Genomic DNA, 12,313 nt, shown 5'->3' with positions numbered 1-12,313 from the left:
CCATTTTGTAAAGAATTTTGCATTTTCACCTGGCCTTAGATGCAATTTGGTGCTTCAAATGAGATTTTTTTCTCATTTGGAAATGAAAAAGGGGTTTTCTGACTTACGGAGCGGGGGGGGGGGGGGGCGGAACGATACTTCCGCCCCCCATATTTTTCACTGGGGGGCTGACGCCCCCCCCCCAGCCCCCCGGTTCCTACGCCCTTGGGTTTGTTAGGCCTAGCCTATACTATAGTCCTAGGTCACTTTATATAAAGCTTCTGTTCAATTCAAATATTTATGATAAAGAGCACGTTTACAATCAATTATAATGTTACAAGTATATGTCAATAATATAAAGATACTGCAAGATCACAAAGGAGGGAACTTAGCCGCGGTAATAATTTAAAATTGTTGGCAAAATCTGTTACAAATGCGATTATTCTGCGAAGCTTCTGTTGGCGTATGTGGTTTGCGGATTCGGAATTTATAAATTTAGCGCTAACGCAAGGGACAAATGTCAAAGTTCAAATTTAGTCGGATCATACTATTTTGCACTAGGAAGGCATTTTGCCTACCAATTGTTCAAATCGACGAACAAAGTATAACATAATTTTTTCAAATTTATTATATAGTAAATATTTCATATTAATCATTGCGGTACAAAAATGTAATCTTTTCATCATAACTGTGATAAATATGACAAAGATTTATTTTACACCCCTCATAAGTTGGCTAATTTAGCATTTTCAATATATTACGATACGGTTACTGCTTACGAACTTACATTATAATATTCTTGATAATTACGCCTAAAATAAAAGCAGTCAACATAGTCCAAACCCAGTTAGGCCAGTGTGAAACCTAGTCCCACCCCAACAGGGCAAGTTCACCAGTAAACATAGTTCAAACCCAGTTGGGCTTGTGCAAACCAGTGAAACCTAGTTAAACCCCAGTTGGGTCAGTTCACCAGCCAATAGTCCAAACCCAGTTGGGCCAGTGCAAAACCAGTTGAAACCTAGTTCAACCCCAACAGGGCAAGTTCACCAGTCAACATAGTTCAAACCCAGTTGGGCTAGTGCAAAAACCAGTGAAACCCAGTTGAAACCCAACTGGATCAGTTCAAACATAGTTCAAACTCAGTTGGGCCTGAACAAACCCAGTTGAACATTGTGTAAACCCAGTTGAACCTAGCTCATGTTCAGCATAGCCCAGTTGGAACCCAGTAAGACCCAGTTAAACACAGTTAAAAACCAGTTAAACACAGTTAAAAACCAGTTAAACACAGTTAAAAACCAGTTAAACATAGTAGGCCCTAGTAGAACCTAGTTGATTTTTTAACTGGGTTCTACTGGAATTTCTACCAGGGTTGTAATCATTATTTGAAGTTTTAGCACAGTTAGTAGTGTCAATTGTTGGTAGAATTCCACAAAAGTGTTATTAATGTAGAACAAAGGACGCACACAAGTACACTAGTACGAGATACAGTGACTAGTACGAGTACAGTGCAATATTCCTGTGTATCGTTTACGTTGAGGGCTTTCACGATATCAGTGAACCCGCCATGCACATATTAAATATCCCACCGAGATGACGGTGTACCATTTCCAGGCGCGTATCCAGGATTTCTAACCCGGGGGGCGCGAATTACTATCTAAGCGGAGCGCCACCATCGGTTGGCGCGCAGCGTACAAGAGAATTTCTGGTTTTGATACCCCCCAGATCACCGGAAATAGCACTTCTCGGGCTTGAAAATGATCAACCAGATGTACACTTTTGCCTGAGAGCCAAGTATTTCCCAAAAGTTTTTTCCATCCATAACCTTTTTGAAGATTGTCACCAGTCACACATCATGTTCGACCTCATTGCACGTCCTATGGATCATTGCTTTTGTAGGTGATTCTACGTCACGGCCCACAATAGCGGAAAGCCCCACTTTTCAAGGTTTTAAGCCCATTATTTGTTGAGAATTTGAAAATTCACATTTCTCGTGAATAAAATCACTTCAAAACATACCCATAATGTTGCACAAAATTCAATCTATGGACAAGCAATATAGAAAAACCTCCTTGAACCCCTAACTGACAGGTCAAAGTTGCACGAGTAGAGGAAAGTATGATGAAGAATGTTGGTGAGGAAATTTTCGAAAATTCAGAGACAGTTAATTTATTGGTGTAGAAATATTAAAACGTCTTATAATGGCTATTATAAAACTTGGTTGAAGGAAATGAAAAATAGCAGATATTTCCGATATCAGGTATATGGAAACCGAACACTACACACATAGGCGTAGGTCCCGTAGGAGGCGGTGGCTGCAGCCCCCCTCCCCCCACGCAACCAAAGTTTTCCCCATCTATTTCGGGCACCTACTGAAAGAAAAATAAATAGCAATGAATAGGTTAAAAATTATCTCCTTGGTAATTAAAATAAAGTTCTAAGCTTGGCCGACATTACTACTGTAAAAGAGAGTTTTGACATAAATGGATCTGTATGATTTTTCTCCATCTACATAGGACAATTCGTTGTTTACATAGCATCCAGCGGTATACTGTGCAACTTTCACGGACCGTGCGGTACACGATGCCATGCACTGTAATGACTGATGCTTGCTTATATGATATTGGCATTGATATGTTGAACGCGCGCGAAAAATTGTGGCTTTTTTTCGGGCAAGTCATTACAGCCCCCAAATCCAATTGGGCTCCTACGCCTTTAACTACACACATAGACAGTTTTTGAGGCTGTTCATCGTGGAACATGCATTTCAATGCTCACTGATATGATGTTATATCTGCTCTTTGCTTTACAAATTCGAACAGGCGTGTAGCGAGTAATTGCCAAGGGAGGGGCGAAGCCTGTAGGCAAACTATCTAAGCGAAGCGCCACCATGAGTTGGCGCGAAGCGTACAAGAAAAATTTTGGCCGAAAATGCCTCCCAGATCGCTGGAAATGACACTTCCCAGGCCTTGTAAGTTGCATCTAAGCATTGTCTATTTTGAAATTACTAGCGATGCCATAAAGAAAATTTGTTCGGGGGGGGGGGGGCGGTCGCCTCCTTCCCGAAATGCGTCATGTACCCCGACGACTCGGTCGAGTTCAAGACCAGCCACAGTTGGTTCCATATAGCACAATTGTACAATTGTTTAAGGCGTCCATACACACACACGCGTTATGATAGACCATATATAGTATTTATATAGATACATTAGTGAGAGAGAAAAAATGGAAACGTCAAAAATGGAGTTGTCGGTGTAAGAGGTAGGGTAAGGCGCACACCCCCTCCGTAATCCTTGCTCTGTCACTGGCTACCCTGTGTATATTATAGGGATCAGCGCTGTAACTATGACTGTTCCTCTTTCTCTTCCCGAGGTCTTGGCTATCTTCTACTCCCTCCCCTTTACCTTTTTCTCTCTTTCTCTTTTTCTTTTCCCTTCCTTCCTCTCCTCCTTTTCTTTTTTCCCCCCTCCTTTTCCCTTTTTTCTTCTCTTTTTTTTCTCTCCTCTTTTCCTTACCCGGGGGGCGCGCGCCCCCAACGCCCCCCCTGGATACGCACCTGATTTCCATACACGTTCGAACATTTAATCCGAAAAATATGTCAGATATCTTTAATTGTGGTTTATATCAGATATCTGAAATTAAATTTGAGATAATAATTTGGAATTTGAGATATCTGAAAGTGAGCATTTCAGATATATTAACTCGAATTGCAGATATCTAAATGTAATTATGATGTCTGTGTGCTGCCCTCGCAGACGCGTCTAGATATGCGACACTAGACAGCTAGCTAACCAGCGAAATGACGAGAAAAAGACAGGAGTACGTTTCTGTAAACTGTATTGAAATTCCTCACTCATGTTATCGCGGTAAAACTGAAATAAAAGGATATGATAAACTTGAATAATAATGATGCAAAATACAACACTACGAATGTTTAAAATGAAAGATTATAACGGTGAACTTTGAACTTGCCATAGGTCAAATGAAGCTCACCACAGTACAGTATTTTACACTGAATAACTATAATGTGTGTCAAAAAGGATGAGAGTCGAATAACTCTGGGGTTTAATTAATTCTCTTAACTTGTCTTAAGAGGAAGAATTAATAAAGTTTACTAACGATCAAAAAGAGTATCAAATGAGCAAAAACTATTATGATTAATTAGTAACAACAATCTATCCCAACGGACTGCAATTACGTAACGTAAGTATTACGCAACTCAGATAGGGACATGAATATGTGAGCATAAACATACTTGAACAGGGGATTAAGGTAATTAAAACCCAAGTATATCTAAATGAATATTAACTTATTCAAGTCACAAGTAAATATATAAAGTTAAGGAGTCGCCCATAATCAATAAACAACAAATTATGTGCAAACCTACAATCAAGCTAAATACTTCTTAATTGGAAAACAATTTGATTAATTATGTCTAATTAACAATCTCAATTAACTGACATGTGACTGCTATGCAAAGTTGTACAATAATTAACCTAAAAATAAGACAAAGAGAAAAACTTACAGATTATAAATGAGCCAGGTCGAAAACGTTAGCTACTGAAACTGTGTATGGTATGTAAGGCGGATACAGTGTTGCCTACTACAATGCTGAAAACAGAATGATGTCTATAGTGAAAAACAACACAGGTCTCTGTGAAGAGAAATAAGTGTGAATCTCCAATTACCATGAAACCCTCCTCATGTGTGGTCAAGGAGGTATGTTTATCACCAACTCTTCCTGTGCTATAAAGTTACAGTTTGCTCAAACTGATCTGACCACAGAGCAGGCAGCAGAGTGAAAGATAGGAAGAGTCACAGGTGGCTTGCTTAAACAATAACATGTTTAGTACAGCGTAAACTGAATCCCTGTGAAAATGAATAAGTACAGAAAACAGGACTACCTGCTCGATAGGCGATAATAAATAACAATTACGTGAATCGCAGAACAGTCTGCAATTAGTTTTGAGATGTCTTAACAATCGAGAAAACTGAACTTATAAATTTCAGTTAACATGAAAGCATGTGACATATCTCAATTTCCGGCGTAAATATTAAAACCACTTCAATTCGCCCAATCACACGAATGTCAACTGTCCATTGGAGACGTTTGTCGTCCCAACCGTTTATTCATTAACAAAGTGCACATAACAGTAACCAGATGTATACATCAAGATATGAACTTCACAGACTTTTATCTGCCAAAATGAAAGAGTTTACGATATTAATGCTACTTTTGATCCATAACATGAATTGCAGACATTCAGAAAAGAGGGTGGAAACAATCTCGACGTATTTCTTTTTGTTCCGTATTTACAATTTTTTCAGCAAAACTTTCAGTAAAGTATATATAAGGCTAGTAAAAAAAAAAAGTGACCCGCAAAATGTAGGGGTCAAATGAGAAGATATGGAATGAATGATGGGAAGAAAAAAAAACAAGTATTGCATATTTTTGTTGTTTTTCCTATGCTGATTACTAATGGTTCTTATTGTGTTGATATTAATTAATGCTGCAGGTATCAGTTTCACAATGGGGTGGGATATAATACTTTAATAATGCAATTGATATCATAAACTGGTACTGTGATTCATTTAGCTGTAGTTTTAACTTAATTATGTAGGATATAATTTCAATTGTTGTGCATTCTCTGACTAGAGATATTCATATCAAAAGCTCAAGAACACTACTTAGTACTATGGTTGATATTATCAACATTTATCGACTGTGTTTGTGTTTAGCTGACTATAAGTATAGACGTTAAAAAAAAACAAGAACGAGCAAATCAAATGTAACAGATGTCGCTATCTTCTCTATCATTTCTTGAAAACCTACCTTGAAGAAGTAAGTCTTCCCATTAGGCCAATAAACTGCGGCGTCCAATTTTGTTGGAAGCCCGGGAAAGACATCACAAATGGGTTTTGGATATCCAGCGACAAAATCTGTACCAATATTGTTCAGCTGAACAACTAAGTTGTCTTTAAATGCGTACGTATTGCCGTTGAAGGTTCTTGCTATGGCATCAAAATTTCCAGAAACACAACCTGTAATGAAAAGGGTGTGCGTAGAGTAAAAGTGGCTTGCGCTCAATGGAATGGCGTTTCCAGTCCTGTTCAAGTTATTGCCTCTACACGCCAGGTGTTTAAAGGCGAGGTAACTTGTAAATAAAGTTGTGTGCCAGTCTGTGGACCCATAGTTGTAGCGCACAGTATAGTACTCCGGGAGCGACTGTTTGAATTTAACAAGTTACACATTACTAGGGGTGATTGTTGTGAAGTCGTGTCAGAAGGCTTTGTACTTGTGACCATACTGTAAACCTTCAACTTTAACTTTGTAATTGATACATTAATGATAGAAACATTAACCAGGGCTATGTTCGAGGTGTTTCATGGTTTTCCCATTTGAAATTTCCCTTCCAAAGTGTAAACATTCCAACATGAGCTAGGTCTGTAAATAAGATAGCGACCCGACTTGAAATATAAGTTGTAAGCTTTTTGACTTCTCTCAAATGTATGTGTGGCTACTTGCGTCATCAAAATAACTGCCTTTTAGGACGACTATTATTATATCGTGCATCGATGAGACAATTCGGAGGACGACTTGCCTTAAGAAGAGGTCTCGGGTTGATGTTTATGTCAATACGTGAAGCAAAATGCAAACTCTTTTGTTGTGAAAGCTGCACACCTTTACATCAACTTTTGGGCATGTATACCATTGTTGGAGTATTGGAGATTTCATCCGTCATACTGTATTGCTGTTTTACAGGTTCGCAGACCGCGTTCTAAGGATTTTAGATAAAATCCGGGATAGCGGTCTTCCACATGAGTATCACATTGCATATCTATTAAAAATACTGGGCAAGGTGGTGCCGCAATTAAATCTTCCGCGATGTAGCAATGCAGTGAAGAAATATACTGCAGTACTGTGCGGAGATATTACTCGACTAAACCAAATTGGAAGCCAAGATTCCAATGGAATTGTGACGCTTGTCCCAGTAGAGGTTGCATTGGATTGAAAGTTAGTGGCATTGACTTGACACCCTAAAATGAACTAATGACTTGCTGAAATAATATTGACTCCTGACACTGGAGCGATCAAAATATAACATATGGCCTATTGGTAAAATTAGTGTTACGGTCATTTCAAAATGACGAGCCTTCGGTGTTTATACAGCAATTTAAACAGAAATCATGGCTTTGGTATGAAACAGCTAAGCCTGACAATGAACATGATATGGAGTTTGATATCATGTTCATGGTACGATATGGACCAAGCCATTAAGGTAATCGTCCAAAAAAGGTAATCGTCCAAAAAAGGTAAAGAGAACAGGTTTAGTTGTTGTGACATGAATGTTATTTTCTGAAGTACTTAACTGTATGTTACCTTAGCAAGACCAAAGCTTGTTTGTCATGCGGAATCAAAGTAGTTTTTACTTGATTTACCTGATGCACCCGATGAAGCTGTGCATGAGTCCGGTACACATACGTCATCCAGTGGCATTGTTGGTCCATTGGTTGGACATCCCAACCAATGCTTTGTAGTCCACAATGGATAGCCAGAGTCAACTCTATAATCGTTATAACGCCAGTACAGTTCATCCTTGAAGAGGTACGTGCGACCATTGCTCCATTGAAAGGCAGCATCTATAGTACCTTGATTGTAACCCGGCCAATATGTATTAGTATCTAAGTTACCTTGTTCTGTCCTGTCGAGGTCAACAAGGTAACGCCAATACTTTGTTCCTGGCATGAAATAGAGAAGATAGAGAAAAAAGGAAGCAGAAAGTTACTGTGAGCGATAGGCTATCGATATTTATCATGTTTAAAGTAGTGTGGTATTTCCGCAAACAGTCAACTGCGAGTAGCCATACCATCGAAAAGTGCACTGAATCAAACCCTTAAATGAGTTGTTTTGGTCTTCCAGAAACAGGTAATGAAAACATTTACATAAACGAAACATCCATGCTACATTAAGACCCGGCGGATATGATGTATGAAATTTCGTTTGAAATTTCGATGTACTGAAGGAGTTGGCTCACCTTTGAAGAAATATCCCTTGCCATTTCTTCCCCAAACAACGGCCGCATCAATGTCGTCTGGTAGTCCTGGCCACCCAACAGCAATTTTTATGGGGTAACCGTTATCTATTGTGGTTCCAGATGTACGCCAGTATTGATTTCCCTGTCAGAGATAAGAAAACTGGTATTTGAAAGTTGAAACTGAGAGATTTTGAAACCTGTTGTTGAGAATGTTGATGTTTGTGCCCTTTATTTGTAAATATGAACAGACCACTAACGATGATTTGAAGTGATATTTGACTTGTATATATAGTATATAACGATAAATGTTTGAGTGAAACCAGTTGCAGATGTTTCACCCGCCCTTGTGTGTGTTCAGTTTTAAAAACGAATTCACATCAGCTATTGCGAAATTGCACCATCCCTTACACAAAGGTATAAAATCAACGAACATTCCGATAACATGCATAAGATTTGTGACATTCTTATATTTAATTACTACTTAAAACATAAAACGCAAATGCCATTACCTCATGTAGTAGACGGTGTCTCCTCTATAATAAGCGGTGTAGATATTAAACGAAAGACTCTCTCGCCCTTTTATTAAACTACAGTATATCTTACAGGTTACAACTTACCTTAAAGAAGTAAGTTTTTCCATTAGGCCAGTAAACTGCAGCGTCGAGATTTGTTGGAAGACCGGGAAAGACCTCACATATGGGTTTAGGATACCCAGAGGCAACATCCGTACCTGCGTCGTTCAAATGAATCACTAATTCATTCTTGAATGCGTACGTCTTTCCATCAGAGGTGCTTGTTATTGCATCGAATTGTCCAGAAATACAATCATATGTAAAAACAATGTTGTACATTATGTCTCAGTAATTTCCTAAGTGTGTGTATGTATGTACGCCCATTATCTGTTGCACCATGAACCCTACATGATAGCTGCTATTCATTGACTGGATGTGAACTCAGCATTTTGTTATCTATTAAGTTACATACAATTCGATGCCAGGGAAGACCACGTCATGTTTGGATTGCCCTCAACAACTCACTAATTTTTTCTAACTTGGTGAGGATACCCAAAACCATGCACATTGGGGAAGTAGATTAGAATATTATCGGTATTTTGATTTGTGACTAAAACTTTCGTACAAGTTTAAACTCAACCTAACATAACCTACATGAACTTTTGTAGCTATTTATAAGTTTTTCTAAACTGATAAATGTATTTTTTGTTTCCAAATTTTCACTTTACAAAGTTAATCAGCAGAAAAATGGATACCTGTTTATTTTTCCAAGAAGGTTATATTTTTCCAAGAAGGTTATAGTTTTCATGTTCCATACCACTATTAGAGTCAGTGTACACCCACCCGAAAGGTTACCGTAACCGTCAAGGAAAGTAAATGGACTGAAGTGACTTTTTTGTCATGTTTTCCGTCATCATTAATTTTTTTTTTATGTTTTTAAATGTTTGATGTTGGATTAAGACGATGAAATTAATTACTGATGGCGTAAAGTTCAGGAGGATTGAAATTCGTGGATGAACGAGGAAGATTCAGTCGAAACTCACCAATCATCGTGGGTAAATTTGTATTAGCCATGATAGTCCTAGCCATCAACGATCATATGGTGGGAAGGATATGTTAGTTGATAACTTTAAAGGATAATGAAGCAATTAAAATGGTGCGACACATGTACTCACTGTGGAGACAATAGTGAAATATGACTGTTTAAGGACAATGGAGGAATTAATTGTGGTACGTATGATGCACTCACCGTGGAGACACTATTGATAATTTGATTATCCTAGTCAAATGGAGCAATTAATTGTGGTAAGACACTATTGATAATTTTTAATGTTTAAAGGACAATGGTACGACACATGCACTTAATGATGAATTTGGAATATAAGTGAAATTATCATGATTGTGTTCTATATCTCGACTAATTAACATTAGTCAGTGGTAAATACTGTGACGATCGAGCACGTAGCCTTCTTCTCAAATACATCTTATCAGGCCTTTAGACAGAAATATCAAATTTGTTGGCAGGTGGACTAACATATTAAGGAGGGGCACAGTGGCTGTGTCCTGTAACATGTGAAGGTTATGTACACATTGCGGTGGCACAAATGGGGTGGGGTATAGAAGATTGCTGGTCCTAACCTACAGTGGGTATTAATGTAAGATTTAGTTTAGTTTGGTTTAGCAGAAAAAAAAGGATCAGGAGGGACACTCAAGTCCTCATCAAGGACCCTATAGGAGAGAAGGAAAAAAACTGAAGACACAAACATTCAGACCCGATTACAATGCTTAAAGTGCTTGTCCAAAGCATTCTAAAACCCTTTCACACTACTTGCAAGTACAACTTTCTCAGGCAAACCGTTTCACTCATTCACAACCCTATTAAAAAAAAGTTATGCCGATTATTAATCCTACTTTGTGACTTTTGAAGTTTAAGACTATGACCTCTGGATAAATTGTCAAAACCATACATAATCTTGAAAACCTGAATCAAGTCACCACGTAACCTCCTAAGCTCCAATGTGGTTAGATTCAATAGTTGTAACCGCCTATAATAAGGAACACCCTTTAAGGAACTAATCATCCTAGTAACTCTCCTCTGGGCCTGTACCAGTACTTCCTTAGCAAAATATGGGTTCCAAGCCTGCACAGCATACTCCAGATGAGGTCTAACCAACTGCTTATAAAGCCTAACAACTATATCCTCTTTCAGAAAACTGAAGTTTATCTTGACCATACCTAAGACCCTATTACCTCTTTTAGCAGCTTCGAGACAATGTTTAGAAGCAGATAACTATACTCAGTTGTTTACTTGCTTAACCAGAGTGTTTAATAAGTTTGTGAAGTGAGGGTCAGTGGTTCCAAAGTATCGAAAAAAAGTTGATGGGGACTTTAAAAGGCGGTCCCGGGAGCAGGAATGGGAGAGAATTCACACCCCTGCCTCTTTACCCTCTGAACAATTATTGAAAATAGAAGGCTTGAAGTAAACCGGTGTTCATCCATGATATATCACGGATAGGTTCTCAAATAAGCTACTGTAAAGCTTCCTGATCCTTGGGTAACTAAACTAAACTAATAATTAGCCAGAGTGAATACTGTTATGCTCGAAAACTAATAGGGTATTAAATTGGTCGCAACCCCCGCCTCTACCCACAACGCCCCTGGTAGCTTTCCTTTACCTATTTACGTATACGAGACGCTCGAACGATTCAGAACAGATGGTAAGGCTAGAGTTACCCATGAAAGAGGGGAAGGGAGATGGGGAAAGGGAGGTAGGGTAAGTGCGACCGTGTGATTAGTTCGATTTTTTTCAGCCATTTTATTACGCTTTTATATAGGCTCCTTACAGTCTGATGATATAATAAATAATATTAAACTTATCATAGTTTATATTATTGATTATTTTCATTTATCATCAAATTTTATTACATATCATATGTTTTGTCCCCGGAGAAATTACTCTACCACTCAATCCTCCCACCGTAACCATAATTCTGTACTACGAATACATGTTTGTATTTCTCCTTAAGGGAAGTTTTGCTTATTTCAACGTTAAGGAGATATACAAGAAACCTGTATCTAATTAGAAATGCAAATTTTGACTGTCACATTAACATAGCTTTTGTAGTAAGTAATCAATGTAGCCTTCAAGCAGATAACTATACTCAGTTGCTTACTTGCTTAACCAGAGTGTTTAATAAGTTTGTGAAGTAAGGGTCAGTGGTTCCAAAGTATCGAAAAAAAGTTGATGGGGACTTTAAAAGGCGGTCCTGGGAGCAGGAATGGGAGAGAATTCACACCCCTGCCTCTTTACTCTCTGAACATTTATCGAAAACAGAAGGCTTGAAGAAAGCCGGTGTTCATCCATGATCTATCACGGATAGGTTCTCAAATAAGCTACTGTAAAGCTTCCTGATCCTTGGGTAACTAAACTAAACTTTAATTAGCCAGAGTGAATACTGTTATGCTCGAAAACTAATAGGGTATTAAAGTGGTCGCAATCCCCGCCTCTACCCATAACGCCCCTGGTAGCTTTCCTTTACCTTTTTCCGTATACGAGACGCTCGAACGATTCAGAACAGATGGTTGGGCTAGAGTTACCCATGAAAGAGGGGAAGGGGAACGGAGGTAGGGTAAATGCGACCGTGTGATTAGTTCGAAGTTTTTCAGCCATTTTATTGCGCTTTTATATAGGCTCCTTACAGTCTGATGATATAATAAATAATATTAAACTTATCATAGTTTATATTATTGATTATTTTCATTTATCATCAAATTTTATTACATATCATA

General features: G+C 38.3%; 2 protein-coding genes across 4 annotated transcripts in view; both read right to left on the bottom strand.

Annotated features, from left to right (window-relative positions):
• LOC139981506 (uncharacterized) overlaps nucleotides 1-12,313 on the bottom strand; it is a 95,573-nt gene that overhangs the window by 42,461 nt on the left and 40,799 nt on the right. The window lies entirely within an intron of this gene.
• Nucleotides 3,797-7,565, bottom strand: LOC139981510 (matrix metalloproteinase-14-like). 2 transcript variants are annotated; one of them, XR_011797868.1, is made up of 3 exons: nucleotides 7,417-7,565; nucleotides 5,810-6,018; nucleotides 3,797-4,587 (listed from the first exon to the last, which is right to left on the bottom strand). XR_011797868.1 is itself a non-coding variant. In XM_071993956.1 (3 exons), the coding sequence occupies exons 1-3, from the start codon at nucleotides 7,472-7,474 to the stop codon at nucleotides 4,807-4,809; spliced, it is 306 nt and encodes a 101-aa protein (XP_071850057.1). In that variant the 5' UTR covers nucleotides 7,475-7,565; the 3' UTR covers nucleotides 3,797-4,806. The 2 variants fall into 2 exon arrangements, 1 of the variants encoding a protein (XP_071850057.1); XM_071993956.1 differs by having other exon boundaries at nucleotides 3,797-4,845.

This window comes from Apostichopus japonicus, chromosome 15 (genome assembly GCF_037975245.1).
Source record: "Apostichopus japonicus isolate 1M-3 chromosome 15, ASM3797524v1, whole genome shotgun sequence".
In the NCBI taxonomy this organism is placed as follows: Eukaryota; Metazoa; Echinodermata; class Holothuroidea; order Aspidochirotida; family Stichopodidae; genus Apostichopus; species Apostichopus japonicus.
The sequence above is the reverse complement of the archived record's forward strand: the minus strand, read 5'-3'. Positions and strand labels throughout refer to the sequence as shown.

What these genes read in the sequence shown, in the direction of transcription:
- LOC139981510 (XM_071993956.1), bottom strand. Translation starts at nt 7,474, where the DNA reads ATGCCACTGGATGACGTATGTGTACCGGACTCATGCACAGCTTCATCG. An exon ending in AGCTTCATCGGGTGCATCAG is followed by an intron (nt 6,019 to 7,416) that starts GTAAATCAAGTA and finishes TTTTCATTACAG; the next exon opens with GTTGTGTTTCTGGAAATTTT. An exon ending in GGAAGACTTACTTCTTCAAG is followed by an intron (nt 4,846 to 5,809) that starts GTAGGTTTTCAA and finishes TCATTTTCACAG; the next exon opens with GGATTCAGTTTACGCTGTAC.